Source organism: Dysidea avara, chromosome 8 (genome assembly GCF_963678975.1).
Source record: "Dysidea avara chromosome 8, odDysAvar1.4, whole genome shotgun sequence".
NCBI classification, from domain to species: Eukaryota; Metazoa; Porifera; class Demospongiae; order Dictyoceratida; family Dysideidae; genus Dysidea; species Dysidea avara.
In genome coordinates, this window is record NC_089279.1 from 28,780,382 (window position 1) to 28,799,421 (window position 19,040).

A 19,040-nucleotide genomic window follows, 5' to 3' on the forward strand; every position below is an offset into this window, starting at 1 on the left:
TGGGGCACCATTTTACCTACAACTTGTGCTAATCTTATCCAATATGAAAGGCCAAATTATTTTTAAATGACACCTACCAAGGAATGTTTTGGTCTCCAACATGATCAGCTGGCTGACTGTAAACACATATACATTAAACCATAAAATTAATGCATTACAGAATGCACTGTTGAGTCTTTCAGCACATGCTCAAAATGCATGTCCATTTCAGCACATGTTCAAATTTACAATGCATGTCCACCTAAAGTGTAATATTTGTATTATTATATTATATAGTACCTGTAAACGTCCACAATGCTAAGAATATCCTTACCATTTTTGCTTTGACCCTTCCACACAAGGTTCCTTATACCCATACAAGATTATGGTACAACAACAGTATCTTGCAATATACATTAATTAATAACAACTGTTAATTCATTGCTTCCTATAGTATACATACAACTGGATTGCCATCATCTACTGTAATTTGCTTTTTTTCATTGTAGCTAAAGTAAATCAGGAAAAGTTCGTCGGCAAAATATTTTCGTCTCTATATAGCTGTATTGATATCGACGAAAATTAAAATGACTAATTATTTTTAACTAAACAAAAAAATTGCGCATACTAATATTAACATGTAGTTATTCCGTCAAAAATATTTCGTCGATCAATATGTTGCATCGAAATTTTAATAGATGAAAATTTTCTATGCTGAAATTTTCCTGATTTAGCTATGGTAAAATAATTTGCTTATGCAAAACTTTTTTTTTAACTTGTACAAAAATTTCTTACATGAAACTTTTACATAAGATCGAACTATAACTACATAGCTCTAATAAGCAGTCATTACATGTACATTTGTAGTATGGTGCGTGGGAAGATCAATGGCTGCCACCATGCAGTGTTACAAATCAGTTGTAAAACTGGTTTACAAATAATTGTAGCATGGCTATAAGTACCTCCTTTTGGACACACAGCCAGTCTGGCCACTAATTAGGCCACTCCAATTGGTAATTATGTTTCTGGTCCTTTGAAAATCAGTTCTATAGGTGCGGGCGGGCGGAATTCAGCAACAAAGCAACAATGATTCGAAGTGACTGCTCAATTAGAGTACTTTTTGTCATTTACTGACTGTTCTATTAGAGTATATCGATCCGTACTATGCACTCTGCCCATTTCTAGCAGGTTTTCAATGATAAAATACAAATTATGACACTTAGATAGGGTCCGCAACGCGAAAAATCGATATCCTCCAATCAACTACCTAACTATTGTCATGTGTTAGGCTAAGTGTAACTTGAATAACACCAGCGTGGCAGCCAAGTTTGTCACTTTCTTCTGGTAGAAAACGATACAAATGTCTTAAAATCACGTGATTTTTCGCTGCAGCGGTTCGTAGGGTTCTTCGTATGCCACGATATTCACTCTCAACATTGTTTAAGTAGTCTATCATCAACTCAAAGTATCGGTGGTTTGATTTTATTGGTCAGTTTCTGGTGGCAGCACGATCTGTGCAGCTTTTTGACGACAGACAAAATGTTTCTTCCTCTGGAGCGCAGGACAAGCAGAGCAGCAACTGCGCCGTGGGTCAGCAATGACCAGTACTAGGTAAAGTACCTGCATGCGGAGTATGGTTATAATTGAAGCTTGTTAGCCATCTGGCTGAGCCATCTATATGCTGAAATTCGGCCAAAATGACGCGATTTTTGCAAACAAATACCAGAATGGTTGATACATCAGTGAGACAGTCTCCAACAGCAAGGATACGAAGCTTATAAACACCTAGCAATACGGCTATCTCGCCCAGTAAACGCATAGAGCAATCCTGTGCATGAAATAGGCACTCACGTGATTGAAATTCAAATTGCGGAAATACCCATGAAATCGCTTTCATTTCTGAATAGGAACCATGCAATGTGCTCCTTTTGTAAATATTTGTGTTAATTGTTCACTCAGACGTGGTCTGGGCCAGTGCAGGTGTGTTTTGTACTATGATGGTATCGTAGGAAAAGTCTTAAACTGCTGGGCTAGTCGAGATGCTGAACCTAACGTACACAAACTGATTGTCACTTGATTCCTAGTGATTTTAAGGTCATTGGAATAGATTATAGTTGTATTTTCGGAGATTTGAATATCAATCACGTGAGTGCCTATTTCATGCATTGGACTGCTCTATGCGTTTACTGGGCGAGATAGCCGTATTGTTAGGTGTTTATAAGCTTCGTATCCTTGCTGTTGGAGACTGTCTCACTGATGTATCAACCATTCTGGTATTTGTTTGCAAAAATCGCACCATTTTGGCCGAATTTCAGCATATAGATGGCTCAGCCAGATGGCTAACAAGCTTCAATTATAACCATACTCCGCATGCAGGTACTTTACCTAGTACTGGTCATTGCTGACCCACGGCGCAGTTGCTGCTCTGCTTGTCCTGCGCTCCAGAGGAAGAAACATTTTGTCTGTCGTCAAAATGCTGCATAGATCGTGCTGCCACCAGAAAATGACCAATAAAATCAAACCACCAATACTTTGAGTTGATGATAGACTACTTGAACAATGTTGAGAGTGAATATCGTGGCATACGAAGAACCCTACGAACCGCTGCAGCGAAAAATCACGTGATTTTAAGACATTTGTATCGTTTTCTACCAGAAGAAAGTAACAAACTTGGCTGCCACGCTGGTGTCATTCAAGTTACACTTAGCCTAGCACATGACAATAGTTAGGTAGTTGATTGGAGAATGTCGATTTTTCGCATTGCGGACCCTAACTTAGATAGTTAGATTTAGCATACTTGTTGCAGTCCAATATTTGTTTCTGAAATCCAGCTTTTTCAAAAAGCTGAAGCGGGAATTTTACCCATGTATTTCTGAAATTTCACATTCTCCAAAGAGGATGCGGGCGGTGGACCAGCCGGAAACATAATTACTAATTGGAGTGGCCTTAGTTCAAAGACTTCAAATGAAACCAAACACCAGACCGACAAAGGAAGTCACAATACGGTGGGGTCTATTCTACGGAACGGAACGGAACGGAACGGAATGATGGGCTACACTACGGAACGGAACGCTTTCCCAAATTGAAGCCTGCAGCTTACCATTGCTGAAACTGGCCTTACAAGTTATCAACGGACTTCTAGTTGGTGATCAAACATACCTCCAAGAAAGATAGAGATGATTAAAGGATTGATTGTGGGTTCGTGTTAGTCGTTATTAGCAACGAATTTGTAATTGTGGTATTAGCTGTCTCAGTGACTGATCTCCTCCCTAATATACCAAGCAGCGCTCTTTAATTCATTTATTGATGACTGAAGCGAGTTTGTTGCAGTGGCTCAGATGCCGGATTGGAAGTCAGTTAATTGTTTCTGCTGGTATTGACAAGCTATTCAGAAGGCTAATCAATTTCATCAGTTTCAGAGCACAGTCACAATAAACTGGGCACATCTTCCAGAAACCAGAAAGGCACTGGTGACAGGGAAAGGTTAGTTGATCACAACTTGATTCAGTCTAACTTCAGCATAATAGCTACGTGGCTGAGTGAGTGAAGTATCACTTTCAGAGTTTCAGACCACACGTGAAGATTTATGAGATTGGATTCATCAAATTTTAGTTGCAATGGACTATGATGGTGATGTTTTTGCTTGTACTCTTTTATACACAATACAGATGACTGTGTTGCGTTGCAACAAGATCTGGACTTGCTAGTCCAATGGTCTCACACTTGGATGATGTCAGTCAATCCTCAAAAATGTGAGTTTTTAAGAGTGACAAATGAGATGTCCCATCGTACATATTTTCTACATTGAGAACACACTAATCAAGGAAGTTTTGTCTGCTACCTATCTAGGGGTTTTGATAGCAAGCTGACTTTGAATATCATATTCAGAAGAGCCAACCAAATCAACACCTTCTATATACACAGAATTTTACATCACTGTGTTCCCAAGTTGTGTAAGTGCAATTGTTACAGAAGCATGTTTAGACCTATTGTGGAATATGCATCACCTGTTCGGGATCCCCACAAAAACAAAGCTGAAGCCATCCAGAAGAGAGCTACCAGACTCTGTCTAAATGATTTTTTCGAGATACTCCAGTGTTCTAATATGCTGATCTACCTACACTACAACAGGGAAGAGTCAGAGCTAAACTCACAATGATGTACAAGATTATTAATGACCACATTGATATCACTAAAGATTTCTTTATCCATTGTGACCCTCGGTTAAAGGAATGGATATTTTCAACTAATGACAAACAGAACATTGATTCATATAATTTTTTTCCCTTCAGTAATTAAGCTTTGGAACCCACTCCCCCTTATGTAATTAATTCTCCCTCCTTCATTCAGTTTTGTAATAACTTAAGTACATGTGAATTATAATCTTGTGTGACTTCTGCACAATAAACAAATAAATCCAGTTTTACTGACGAGCTGAATTTTTCTCTAAGTAAAATGAAATCTTACTGCATCTTTAATTGCAAAAATTCTAGCCTCACATACAAGTAGCTATGTACTAAATATAATTAATATATATGTGCTATCATAAAGTATGTACTAATTACAAATACACTTGAAGTTGGTGTTTCTGACATATTATAGCTAAAACCAAGGACCTTTTAGACAGCACTGTCAAAGATGATTCATTAACTATCCAAAACCATACTGACTGTATCATAATAATCCACTCTACCTTCTCTTGAATGGGAGTGTAACAAATCAATTATTATATCAATTTCATCATGTTGTGTGCAACATAGCTACATAATTTTTTAAATTTGTGTACATATTTTCAAGTGATTCCCAGTCCAGCTGATCCAATGGGTTCATAAATTCATGTATTTGTCCTGCTCTGTATATGCATGTTAGCTTCTTAGTACATGTGCAGAGAAGTATGTGAAATGTTACACTACAGAAATCCCTGTGATGGCTATCAACATAGTATACATACATGGGAGTCTTAGGAGATCTGGTTGGTCTCAAGTACTGATTAAAGGCTAGCAGTTGAAAACAGAAACTTTTCAACTCACTACTGGCTTTAGTCCACTGCAGTAGTTAATGGATTCAGGCATATCACTTTATTGATGCTCACAGAATATAGCCTCCTTATGGCACACGGCCCAGTCTGTCAGTATCATTTCTCCACACACTGCATGAAATTCCTTAACTTTTTTACTGAGTTAATTCCACTGACTCTTTCTTGTCTCCTTGCTTCCTATGTAGTGTACCTCCAGTGTACAGATGCATAATTGAAACACACCGGCCCAGGCTCCAGAGTGTATAAGTAAGCATAAACAACTCACATACTATTAGCCTTGATGAAACAAGCAATGAATTACAGTTAATCACAGTTAATCCCACAATAAGTACTTCGTACTAATGACAACCAACAAGAATCCACAATCAGTCTTTATCGTGGCTGATGCACGTTACAGCAGGTTCACAACAGCGGCAAGCAGGAGGGCCGACGATTGAGCGGATAGAGGACAACGTGTTACACACTACTCATCGCGTACGAAAAACATGGCATCCAGTCACACATTACAGTATACGCATGCGCATAACCTAAGGCCTAAAATACAATAAGGAAGTACAATAATGAATATACTATAAAGTCAGTTCATGACATCCTCCGGGCCACGCAAGATCTGGGCCCAATCTGAGACTTGTGCTCTAGCTTTAACTGCTGCTGACCGTTGAGGTCGTGAGGGCAATTGAGGTTCAGTATCATGAGGTACCGGTGTATCTGGAGTACTGTCATCCAATATATCTCGAGAGTCTGGCATTTCTGTTTCTACATTCACTTCCAATGGATAAAGTTTGATGATAGGTCTATTCATAACTCCATTTACAGTGCGAATGACAGCTGATCTTACTGCATTATCATGCCCTCGCTGTAGTTCCTTCACCACTGCCAATTGCCATTTCAATCTAGGAACATCATCATGTACAATGACTATATCGCCAACCTTGATTCTTTCCTTGTTTGTACCATTATTGACAGTGTGAGTTTCTCTGAGAGATGTCAGGTATTCCCTTTTCCATCGATTCCAGAAATGTTGGATTATTAGTGCCTGGGCCTTTGCTTTCTTGCTGAGAGTGTTGTGTAACTTAGAGCCAACTTCCTGGTAGTTCTCATCAATCACTTCATCTTCGGCAGCGAGAGAGTGTGGCACAGTGTCAATAATCCTTCCATAGAGGAGATGGGAGGGCGTTAAGGGCTCTGGTTCATCTAAATCCGAACTAACATACGTCAGAGGTCGATTGTTGAGGTGACCTTCAATTTCTACAACGATTGTTTGCAAGCTTGGTAGAGTAACGTAAGCACGACCAAGAGCTTTCTTGAGAGCATTCTTTGTTAGTCCAATGAGGCGTTCCCAGTATCCACCATACCAGGGTGCACGACAAGGGATGAACTTCCATTCTACTCCCTGTCTTCCTAAGCCTTCCTGTATGGTCCTGGATTCAAACAATGCTCTTAAATCCTCAGCGGCCGACATGAAGGTAGAAGCATTGTCAGACACAACAAGTTTTGGCAGGGACTTTCGGCTTGCAAATCATCTGAAGGCTTGTAAAAATGTCTCTTCAGAGAGGTCAGTAACTACCTCTAGGTTCACTGCTCTACTACTTGCACAAGTGAACAAGCATATGTACGCCTTAGATTCTCCTCTGGATGTTCGAACATACAGTGCTCCCGTAAAATCTATTCCGGTGACTGTGAATGGGTTCATCATCTGCAACCTGTGCTTAGGAAGTGGAGGTGGGCTTGGAGCCTTGTAATGACTTCCAGACAATTTGTTACAAGTAACACAGTGTCTCAAGATACTTCTCACATGTCGCCTGGCTGCTGGTAGCCAATACAGTTGTCTAAGGTATGTCACAGTGCTATTTGTGCCACTGTGGAAATGCCTTTGATGAATATCTTGAATGATGAGTTCAGTGAGCCAGTGCTTCTGTGGCAACAGATAAGGGAACTTCACTTGTTGAGATACTGGGGCGTTATGTATCCTTCCCCCACAGCAGACAATGCCTTCATTGTTTAGGTGAAGGCGTAGTTGACGTATTAGTGGCAAGCGAGATGCTTTGGACTGGAGATTGGCAATTTCATTACAGAAGGAATGTTGTTGGACAGACTTGATCCACAATACCTGTGCATGGCTGAGTTCAGTTGGAGTTAGATGTCCAGACAACTTTGGTAATGTTTGCTTAATGTTGGTTATGAAACGCAGTACGTAGGCTGTAATTCTAAGAAGTTTTGTCAGCTTGCTATATCTGGTGATGTCAATGATCTGGCCAAGTCCAGGCTTGAGAGTAACAGGTGCATCTGTAGCTGGGAGAGTTGGTTCAACCTCTTCATCATTGGTTTGGACATGGAGGACAGTGGCTGGAGACCATGTAGGCCAGTTAGATTGTGATGGTAACCAAGGTGGACCATGGGACCATAATGTTGATGACTGTAACTGGGTTGAAGAGATTCCTCGGGTTAGAAGATCTGCAGCATTATCATCCGTATGACAATAACCCCATACAGAAGTAGGAAATAAGAGGCAAATTTCTCTGACTCGATTGGCTACAAATGGCTTCAGCTGTTTCTTGCTAAAGATCCAATGCAGTGTGATTTGGCTGTCACTCCAAAGCTTGATCTTGATGGAGTCTAACTGGGGTTATAGTGTAGAGTGAATGAATTCTGCAAGCTGCGCAGCTGTGACAGCTGCCCTCAATTCAAGTCGAGGTAGTGTTGTGGTCTTCAGTGGTGAGACTCGTGATTTTGCCATAACAAAGTCAACTTGTCCTGCACTTTGCAGGTACGCTACAGCTCCATACGCTTTTGTACTCGCGTCAGCGAACACATGTAGGTAAACAGACTTGTTTGAAGACATGACAGAATACCTGCGTGCCATTACCACACTTGCTGATTGTTCGACATCTGCTGCAACTTGAAACCATTTGTTGTTGAAGTCATCATCCAGGGGTTCGTCCCAGTTCACTTGCTTACGCCATAGTTCTTGTATCAGTAATTTGGCTCGTACGACTATTGGGGAGAGCCACCCAAGTGGGTCATATTGCTTTGATGCTGCTTGTAATATGTTGCGTTTGGTCATGACAGTGTTGTCATTTGTAAGTCAACGTTGTGAGAGTGCTAGAGTGTCTGTGCAGGTGTTCCACTTCAGACCAAGAACACTAACTGTTGTGTCAGTGTCAAGTACTCCATCAGCTTGTGCTGTTGCTTGTAACTTGGGGCTATTGGATGCCCACGAACGCAAGTTGAAATGTGCAGTGGCCATGATGGATCTGGCATCAGTGTAGTAGCTTAAAATCTCTTCCTCTGTTTGGCATCCCGAGATTACATTGTCAACATATAGGTTGCGTTTAATGTCAGATGAAACTGGAGACTCATACAGATCAAGATGATGGTGTAGAGTTGCACTTAACATGAACGGGGAGCTTGTGGACCCAAACAAGACTACCTTAAATCTGTATGTGGTGAACTGGCTCTCTGGATCATTAAGGTTTTGATAACCATAAAAATCTTGTGTAGTCTCTGTCCTGTTCGTCAAGTTTAACGTGGAGAAAAGCCTTTTCAATGTCGGTTGACAAGGCATACCAGTGTAAACGAAAGTGTAACAGTATCGCACATACATCAATTAAGGGTGTGTCACCAACCAATAGGCAATCATTGAGACTAGCATACTTTGGCGATTGACGACAACTGCAGTTGTATACAATTCTCACCGGAGTTGTAGAGGAATTCTTGTACACCGGATGGTGCGGTATGTAATGAACTCCAGTGGTGGGTTGGTCACTCTCAGTAGGTGTACGCTCAATGAATTGACGTTGTTCTTGTTCAGTGATGATGTTACCGTAAAGCTGAAGCAAAGTTGGATGGCATCCAAGCTTTCTAGCAAGTGCACGTGTTTGCCGTTCACAGATTGCCCGATTAGAAGGGAGGAAAGGATGATTTGGTCTCCATGGGAAACGAACTACATAGTATCCATCCTTGTCACGTGATATATGGTCCCTCTGATACATTGCCATGAATGGTTCAGGTGATATGTCAGTAGAATGTTCCACAGGTGTGGGAGTGTCTGAGCTAGTGTCAGGAGATGAATCAGTACAATCACAAAACTCAAGATTAACTGCTAGAGTTGTGTAAGCATGAGTGACATGGGGTTCTGATTGCATAGGAAGTGGCCCTGAAAGTAGATATCCAAGCTTGGACTCCATGGCAGTTGGACCCGTACCCCTGACAATGTGATTGCCCATGATCTCCCAATAATGGTCGACACCAATTAACAATGAAATCTGAAATTTTTGTGTAAAGCCAATAGGATGGGCCAACTTCAAGTCCCGCAAATAAGGAAGGCTGTGTAAAGTTGAGTTAACAAAGTTTTGAACAGGTGCTGCTATCTGGGGTACAACTAAAGCTGAAATTGCGATGTCACCAACATTGGTTTCAAGCATGAACCTGATTGTGTCAACCTGGTACTTAGAGGTAGTTTCACCACCAAAGCATGATATACTCAAGTTTTCTCTATGGTGGGGGCGCAAGCCCAACTTATCAGCTAAAGTCTGTGTTACAAAGGACCGTTGAGCCCCTTTATCAAACAATATGTTTGCGGATACCCTGTGGTTGTCAGCTCTAACAAACGCTACAGCGGTTTTCAAAAGACAGGCTGGACTAGAATCTCGGTTGCCAATCAGGGGCTGTGTAGCTGTAGTAAGGCCAGCAATTGGCTGAGTTGGAACAAAACTCTGTGATGTTGGATTCAACGTACTTGGCAATGTCTGAGAGGATTGTGGGGGCTGTGGATTGTTCTGTGTGGTAGGGTTTGTTTGGGTTGCACTAGGTGTGCTTTCCATTCCACACAAGCTACTGTGGTGCTTCTTATGACATTCCCTGCACCTATTCTTTGAGTTGCAATTAACAGCCTTGTGGGTTCCCAAACAATTAAAGCACAGCCGTTCCTTCTTCACTATATCCAATCGCACCTTTACATCAGTTACCACATTACAATACACAGCACTATGTTGTCCCTTACAATACACACATAGTGGTTTTGCATTCACTGACCTCTTCTCGCCTGCTGACAGTCCTTTTCGTACACCCGTGAAAAAGGATCCAGTGACACTGGATTGACTATGATCATCACGACTTTCCTGACCAGATTCTAGAATAGTAATCTCTCGTTCAATTCCAGTACGAAGTTCATCAATATCCCACTGATCTGAGGTGTGATTCCGAGTGAGATTCCTGATTACAACTGGTGGCAGTTTCCCTAAAATCAGAGAGACTAACAAATCTCCATAGGTGTCCTTGCTCTTCCCCAATGATTCCAAACCTCTTATGTGGCTTTCGACAGTGTCATACAAGTGCCTTAGACTAGATGCAGTATTGGAAGTGTCGGGTAAATTCAATAACGCTTTCATGTGTGCATTTATGATTTTCTGTTTCTTTCCGAATCTGGCTTGTAGTAGAGAGATGGACTGTTCATAATTGGCACTGGTCAAAGTAAATCCGCTTACAGTTCTGGATGCTTCACCCTCTAGTAATGATCGCAAGTAATTGAACTTCTCAATGCCTGTGAGCTTGGAGTTTGAGTGGACAGCTGATTGGAAGGAGTCCCAAAATGTTTGCCATACAAGCGGGTCTCCAGAAAACTTCGGCAAGTCGAGCTTGGGTAATCGACTGGCGGGTGCAGATTGAACTATGGACTCTCTTGATGCAGAGTCAGGGGGAGTGACTGGTGAGACAGCTGTGGTATTGTTCTTCTCTAAATATCGCTTCAAACGTGTCAACTTCTCTATTAAGGTGTCTTGGATTTCTATGGTCTCAAAGGTGTCTCGTTCTGAATCATCAGCTCCTTCAATCATGGACTGTATTTTCACATCGAGTTGCTGCAATGATTCAGTCTTGCGGTTCAACTGGTCAATGTATGACATAACTAAATTAATAGTGTCTTCAGTAGCGGGTTGCGTCAGGTCTAGTTCCTCTATCTTGCCATAGATGCGCGTTAAGTGTGCGTGGTACGCTTTGCGGGATCCCTTCAACTTGTCCATTCCCTCCATCCTGGTTTGCTGTAATAAAACACCAGAAAAGAAATGTTTACCAGTGAATTGGCTTGCCTTGACGGGTACCGTTATTCACTGCCATGGTACCATGACGTCTGCGGGGCGGGTTACAAAACAGCAAACCAATCCTGGTCACAGCACCAATATCGTGGCTGATGCACGTTACAGCAGGTTCACAACAGCGGCAAGCAGGAGGGCCGACGATTGAGCGGATAGAGGACAACGTGTTACACACTACTCATCGCGTACGAAAAACATGGCATCCAGTCACACATTACAGTATACGCATGCGCATAACCTAAGGCCTAAAATACAATAAGGAAGTACAATAATGAATATACTATAAAGTCAGTTCATGACAGTCTTTTAATTGTTTCTATCTTTCTTGAGAGCATGTTTAATCACCCTCTGAAGGTCCGTCGATAACATGTAAGCAGTTTCAGCAACGGTAAACTGCAGGCTTCAATTTGAGAAAGCGTTCCGTTCCGTAGTTTAGTCCATCATTCCGTTCCGTTCCGTTCCGTAGAATAGACCCCACCTCACAACAGACATGCCAACTCTCACGCATTAGGCGTGAGTCTCACTCTTTGGCTAGTAATCTCACGCTAGTAATCTCACGCTCTCACGCCTAACCCTCTGTTTCTCACTCTTTCAGCTTAGTTCTCACGCCTGATCTACTTCGTAATTAGCCCTGTGCTTAAAATTTGGCAGACCTGTGCTTATTTTTATACTTAGAACATGCGACGACCTTTTTTTTTTTTTTTTTTGGTCTTCACTACCAAAAATCCTGGAGCTGCACTTGAATCTGTTCCACATTGCCAGTAGTGTTTGAGGTTTCACTCCTAAAATTGTTCAGAGGTTGGCATCTCTGCTCACAATACAAGGCTATTAAATGCATCAAGGACTGACAAGGAGATAAATCGCTCTGAAACAAATAAACACACAACACTGCACTCATCTGAATGAAAGGGAAGCAGTACAACTGCCTAAGCTGAGTTGGCAACTGTATGCCACACGCTCGTTCGCCAATAAATTAAGCTACTGCTGATTGCACGAATCTTTAAAAATTGCGTGACACATGCGTGTATGCGCACACAAGAATTTATGCACCTATCAATGTATTGCCCCACCACCCCCCCCCCCCCCCCTCGGGCGTAAGTGGGGCTTTACAGGGGAAATTGACATGGAACTGCTGCCCCACTATGGGGCATTTGACGATCGTTCAGTAAGTGCCCAAATATTTTTTGTTGTAACTTCCTTCGCTATGTCAAATCCCGAGTTGCAACTGGGGCCAACGGTGGGGATTTGACACGATAGGTTTGCCCTACTATGGGGCATTTGACATTCGGCTGTGTCAAATCCCCACTATAGCCCCACATATGCCCGAGGGGGGGTAGTGGGGCAATACATTGATAGGTGCATTTAAAGTGTTTTGTTTCACGGAACAAGTTGCTTACGTTGGGAATCTTACTCCCCGACATCAGCAACCTGTCCCGTGAAACAAAATGTTTTAAAATCTTGTGTGCGCACAAACGCATGCGTCACGCAATTTTTAAAGATTCGTGCAATCAGCAGTAACTGTGGTATTACATAATGAACAGACTTCTGATGTAACGGGTATAAATAGTCTCGTGATTGTAATTATTATTAGTTGTTGTAATCTTGAGTGTGCTGGTGATTGTTGTATTGATTAACAGAATTGTTAAGAATTGTTTGACATGTTAGTGAACCGCGCACCGCAGCAACTGCCACATGGTGTCAGAAGTGGGATGGCTGGCATTCAATTGAAAACGCTGGAACCTTTTGACTTCAGTAATCCAGACAGCTTGTCCAAATGGAAAAGAAGATTCGAACAGTTTAGAGATTTAAGCGTCTGGTTTATCGGGAGAATCTGAAACTCGACAAGTGAGCACACTGATTATGATTATGATTACTGAAAACACAGTTACAAACTGATATGTTGAGATAAGGAAAACATTACATCACATAGATAAGAGTCAGTTATAGTTTCTCTAAAAATACTTGTAGAGATTAGTATTCAATAGTGTCAGTGGGTAAATTGTTCCAGTTGTGGATAGATTTGGGGGTAATAGCTGAATTTATGATCTTTTCTAGCAAACGGAATCTCAAAATGGAAAGGGTGGTGGTGGCAGGTGGGATATGTGGTGTTAGTGAAGTAATTTAGGACTGTTAAGACTGATGAGGAGTAACAATGTTATAGAAGAGTTTAATCTAGTCACATATCGTCGGTGTTGAAGTGATGGCCATTGTAGATCTGCTAACATAGATGTAACACTGCTGTTATATCGGTAGTCTGACTTGATCTAATGGGCAGCATGTTGTTGTACCATTTCTATACTTTGTATGTTCTTCTGCAAGTAGGTATCCCATACTCCAACAGTGGTCTCACTATACTGGTGTAAGCTAAACATTTAGTTTCTGCAGAACATCTTTAAAGGTTACGTTTAACAAAGTTTAGCATCCTTGTTGTTTAGAGATAACTTGATTGATATGTGGTGAAAATGACATTTTTGAGTCGAAGAGAATTCCTAAATAAGGATGGTGGGTAACTCTGTTGTATACGATGGGGGAAAATGCCGACAATGTTCTAACTTCACGCGAATTACTAGTGAAAAACAAAAGAAATATGACACTGTCCTGGCCAAACTTGACAGGTTCTTCAAAGTTAGGAAAGAGTCAAATTTAATCATCGCAACCAATTACCAGGTGAAATGGTGGAGCAGTATATCTCCAAGCTTTATGCCTTAGTAGAGACTTGTGAGTACGGAAATTTAACAGAAGAGATGCTCTGTGACATGTACAGAATTGTTATTGGAATAAGAGATGAAGCCATGTTCAAATGCCTTCAAGCTCGACCCGGAACTAATGCTCGACAAAGCTAAGAAGGCAGTATGTTTGAGTAAAGCTGTACAAGATCAGCAATGTCAGTTAAAAGATGAAGGGACTATGCAAGACCCTGTAGTAGTGGATGCTGTATCCAAGTATTCCAACAAGAGAACCATTGGTGGAAAAACCACACCCCACCCACAACAACTCAGAGGGGGCATGTTGCCAGACAGACAACAATCTGCACAAGCATGCAGTAGGTGTGGCCACAGTAGACATCCAGCTAGGTGTGAAGTGTCCAGCTATCAGTGCCACATGTCACAGAGATAACAGAAGAGGGCATTACAGCTCACTTTGTTTTTCCAAGACTAAGAAACAAGCATTTTCAGTCGACACTTCACCCACTGATGAATTACCTGTAGATACCACACCCAGTGAGAGACTGACTACCTCCCCTGTCCCTTGATACTGCATTCCTAAATGCCATGGCAACCAGTTCAGAATCATCTTGGTATGTTACAGTGACTCTGGATACCAAAGCTGTTCAGTTCAAACTAGACACTGGTGCTGCAGTAACAGCCATATCAGAGGAAACATACAGTGCTGTAAACTGCTAATAATTATACAATTATATATAATAATAATAATGTTTTAAAAACAGAGTTGAAGAAGCCCTCTAAGATATCGTCAGGACCTGCCAACCAAAAGTTGACTGTACTGGGACAATTTACAGGTGCCCTGTCTAAAAAGGATAGCTATTTCATCTAGACAGGAGATTCTCGTAGCTGGGCTTGAGACACAACCTCTTAGGCTTATCAGCCATCATAGCACTGCAGGTTATTTACAGAATTCATGCTATGGTTGATGAGGACATTTACAGCCAATTTTCCACAATTTTCTGAGGTTTGGGAACTTTAGGGGATGAATATTTGATTAAACTCAAGGACGATGCACAGCCACATTCTCTTCATACCCCTCGTAACATACCACTACCACTTCGTAAGAAAGTCCAAGAAGAATTAATTTGAACAGAGTCTGGTGGCATTATTTCTAAGGTTGATGAGCCCACACCGTGATGTGCTGGGATGGTGGTGGTTCCAAAAAAATCTGGAACCATCAGAATTTGTGTTGATTTGAAGAAGTTGAATGAAACCATCAGAATTTGTGTTGATTTGAAGAAGTTGAATGAAAGTGTTCTCAGAGAAGACACCTGATGCCCAAAGTAGATGAAACTTTAGCCTTGTTAGCTGGTGCCACTATATTTTCCAAGCTCGATGCCAATAGTGGGTTTTGGCAAATTCCTCTTGCCAAAGATTCTCGTTACCTTACAACATTCATAATCCCATATTGGTTGTATTGTTTTAACAAATTGCCTTGGGCATCACAAGTGCCCCAGGACTATTTCAGAAATGAATGAAGATAATTCTTGAGGGTCTGCAAGGGGTAGTATGCCAGATGGATGATATCCTTGTGTTTGGTTCCACCCCACAAGAACACAACTCTAGATTGTTGGCAGTACTTCAGCGACTACAGTCAGCTAATGTCACCCTGAACCGTACTAAATGTGAATTCAACCAAAAATCTGTGAAGTTCCTGGGACAACTTGTTGATAGTCAAGGAATCAGAGCAGATCCAGAGAAGATTGCAGCAGTATTTAATATGTAACCCCCTACTAGTGTTACTGACCTACGCAGGTATCTGGGAATGGCTAACCAGTTAGGGAAATTTTCTTCCTGGCTAGCCCAAATTAGTCAGCCATTACGTGAGTTGCTGAGTCCGTCACATTGTTTGGGTGTGGGGCCCAACACAGGAAGATTCATTCACAGCAATTAAAGCTGAATTGACACAACCAGCAGTCCTGGCACTTTATGACCCTGAAGCCAGCAGCAAAGTATCTGCTGATGCATCCTCCTATGGGTTGGGTGTGGTTCTCCTCCAACGGTCAGGCCAAATCTGGAAGCCAGTGGTGTACGCATCCCTCTCCATGACTGAGACTGAACGACGCTACGCCCAGATAGAAAAAGAGGCCCTGGCAGTTACATGGGCATGTGACAAATTTGCAAACTACATACTGGGTACTCACTTTCTAATAGAATCAGATCACAAGCCACTCATCCCATTGTTGAATGCCAAAAACCTTGACTCCTAGAAGTTTTTGCTTTAGACTAAGAATGGCCAGGTTTAATTACACTGTGTCACATGTACCTGGAAAGCTACTGACTACAGCTGATGCCTTATAAAAAGCATCACTCTCACATTGTGACAAACAACTTCAAGAAGTAGAATGGTTTGTTGATACTGTAGTAGCAGCTCTAACAGCTGGGGAGCACTGCTTTAAACAGTACAAAGATGCTCAAAATGATGACTCAACGTACATGACAGTGAAAAGATGGTGCCTAGAGGGTTGGCCTGCTAAATCTCCTACAGATGTTGACCTGAATGTATTTTGGAAGGTGAGAAGTTTCTTTTTGCTTCATAATAATTTGTTATTATATAACCAGCATATTGTTATTCCTTCTTTTTTAAAAAAGGAGACCTTGGCGAAGATTTACGAGGGGCATCAGGGGATTGGACACTGTAGAGCCAGAGTGAGGTGCTCCGTTTGGTGGCCTGGGATTACCAAGGATTTACCTATGATCCCTGATGACACTCCTGTTTGGGTAGACTCTGATAATGGTCCAGGGCAGAGTGGTTACTTCAGCAGAAACCCCCAAACCCTATCTTGTAGAGACTCCTTCAGGTCAACTTCAGAGGAACAGAATCCAATTAAGAGTTGTTCCTCAAGAATCTAATGCTGGGTTTCCTGAAGAACTGTCAGAACCAGAAAAGCCTCACCAAATAATGACTAGGAGTCAAACTGGGGCTGAGATTCGTTCCCCCCTCTCCCTGCTGTTTCTCTTAAGGCATATCAAACAATTAAGTGCCTTTAAATTTTTTTTTCCGTTTACAAGATACACGTGTCTACACTGGAAGCAGGTTTTCAAGGCTCTGTCATGGAGCGTCAGATAACTTTTAAACCTTTCCCCGGCGGTTCTAGCAGGAATGGCCAGGATGACATCTACTTTCACGTAAAACGTAACAGCTTAATACGGCCTTTTTCATGGTACAAAGTAGGGGTTTAACATTACACATAAAACCATTGGCAATGAAAATATTGGATTAGATTAGATTAGATTATTGATTTTTGTCAAAAGATAAGGGTCACACAAAAGGCAAAGCCTGCAAACGTGCTCCCCTTACAAAGACATACATACATACATAGCTACAGTTACAAGTACAAAATAAAACATGCAGCAGAAACATGACACACGACAACTACATACCTATACAAAAAGAAAACAAAGAGAAAATTACAAAATCAGGTTAGTTGAGCTGAAATCGACGAAGTGCCATCCGAAAAGGAATTGCTTTGGAAATTTGTAAAATTTCTTGGCTCTCCCCAACAATCCAGGCGCGAACTTTTTAACGAATCCGGGTGATACAAGGCTAGATCGCTCCTTGCTTGAATACTTCAGCTAGTTATACCGTTCGAGACGAACGTTTAACATGATACAAATAATTTTATAAAAATCACCATCTCAATCCAATAGTCGCATACCCCGGCTGAGCACTGATTATCAGTGACGCGCGCTATATTGCGTGGGCGAGTTGCAATGGAGAAGCATTCCTTTCGTGAATGTTTAATTCATCAACTTTTCAATGGTCAATAGCCCTTGTACATCATGCTAATAACACGTTAAACTATTTTGATCACATGATCCAACTTTGTAAATGCAATCAAATAAATATTAATTTTTAAAAAAATGGTCAATATAAAACTTTCAAGTTAGCTGTTTGCAGATCTCCAGCATGTAAACCTGTGGAAAAAACGGTCACATTTTAATTAGTGAATTAAAAAAATCTTTATCACATGCACACACACTCACACACTACACTACACTACACTACACTACACTACACTACACTACACTACACTACACTACACTACACTACACTACACTACACTACACTACACTACACTACACTACACTACACTACACTACACTACACTACACTACACTACACTACACTACACTACACTACACTACACTACACTACACTACACTACACTACATATTCACATAAAAATAAAACACTACAAGGTATGGTAAGGGTTGTTTACATTAGTTAATTTTGTAGTCCACCACATATAGCAACAAGGGAAATGTGTATCTGTGATCAAGAATTTAATTTAGATTCTAATATCATAATTAGATGGTCAGACTACCTTTGTCAACTAGAGATGAACTGACTTTTGGTAAAAAGCGAGGGGTAGCCAATGCCTTGGGACTCTTGTATACTATGTGAGAAATCCAATCAGAAATACACAAATATTTTAGAAACCAAACCCTAAATCCAAAATCACGTAAAAATAATGGAGAAAGTGAGTTTAACAAAGTAGACAATGATCGATCACGAATAGCTAAAACAAGATGTAGATCAACAACTGTACAGGTAGTTACTAGTTAGCAATCTCACTAAATGCTTTTAAAATGCATAAAGATTGGGACTCTCGTACACACCATTTGGGTGCTTTGCGTGGGCGTTGGCAACCCCTCTGATACACCATTTCGGTGTTTTGCATGGGCGTTGGCTACCCCTCGAAAAAACAAAAAGACTATACAGAAGATGAGCCTGTACAGAAGATGAGCCCTGCACAGCTACGTGGGCTTCTTTGTACAAAGCATACACTCACCTTATTTGCACAGTGCCCAATCATCATCATGGACGCTTCCACCTCCCACTGTGCACTAAAGTAATAGAAACATCATTAAAATAATAATATAGCTAAGCATTAATATTATTAGCGATTTCCAACCAACCAATTTTTCACACATATTTTTGCTACTTAAATTATACACCTTCAATAAATGTTTCACAAGCTGCCGTTCCAGTTAATGGTAGTCAATGCTTCGTACTTCATAATGCACTTTACTGGATTAAAATCCATGCGGTATTTATTGAAATATGTCAAATCAAAGTTTGAGAAATAAAAATCCCCATAGGGACCTCGTACAAATAATTGCGTACGTAATTCTAATTGGAAGAATGCGGCACCGGTGATAGCCAAAGTTTCCAAGTGTTTCCGCGTGAATCTATGGCTG

The 19,040-nt window shown here is 41.2% G+C and overlaps 3 protein-coding genes across 3 annotated transcripts; all 3 read right to left on the minus strand.

Annotated features, from left to right (window-relative positions):
- Window positions 1-5,594: 5,594 nt before the first annotated feature.
- Window positions 5,595-6,479, minus strand: LOC136264911 (uncharacterized). The gene has a single exon (XM_066059677.1). It carries the CDS (start codon window positions 6,477-6,479, stop codon window positions 5,595-5,597), a length of 885 nt encoding a protein of 294 aa, XP_065915749.1.
- A 57-nt stretch (window positions 6,480-6,536) lies between these two features.
- On the minus strand, window positions 6,537-8,081 carry LOC136264912 (uncharacterized). Its single transcript, XM_066059678.1, has 2 exons — window positions 7,689-8,081; window positions 6,537-7,637 (listed from the first exon to the last, which is right to left on the minus strand). The coding sequence occupies exons 1-2, from the start codon at window positions 8,079-8,081 to the stop codon at window positions 6,537-6,539; spliced, it is 1,494 nt and encodes a 497-aa protein (XP_065915750.1).
- A 403-nt stretch (window positions 8,082-8,484) lies between these two features.
- On the minus strand, window positions 8,485-11,046 carry LOC136264913 (uncharacterized). The gene has a single exon (XM_066059679.1). It carries the CDS (start codon window positions 11,044-11,046, stop codon window positions 8,485-8,487), a length of 2,562 nt encoding a protein of 853 aa, XP_065915751.1.
- Between the last annotated feature and the right edge of the window lie 7,994 nt (window positions 11,047-19,040).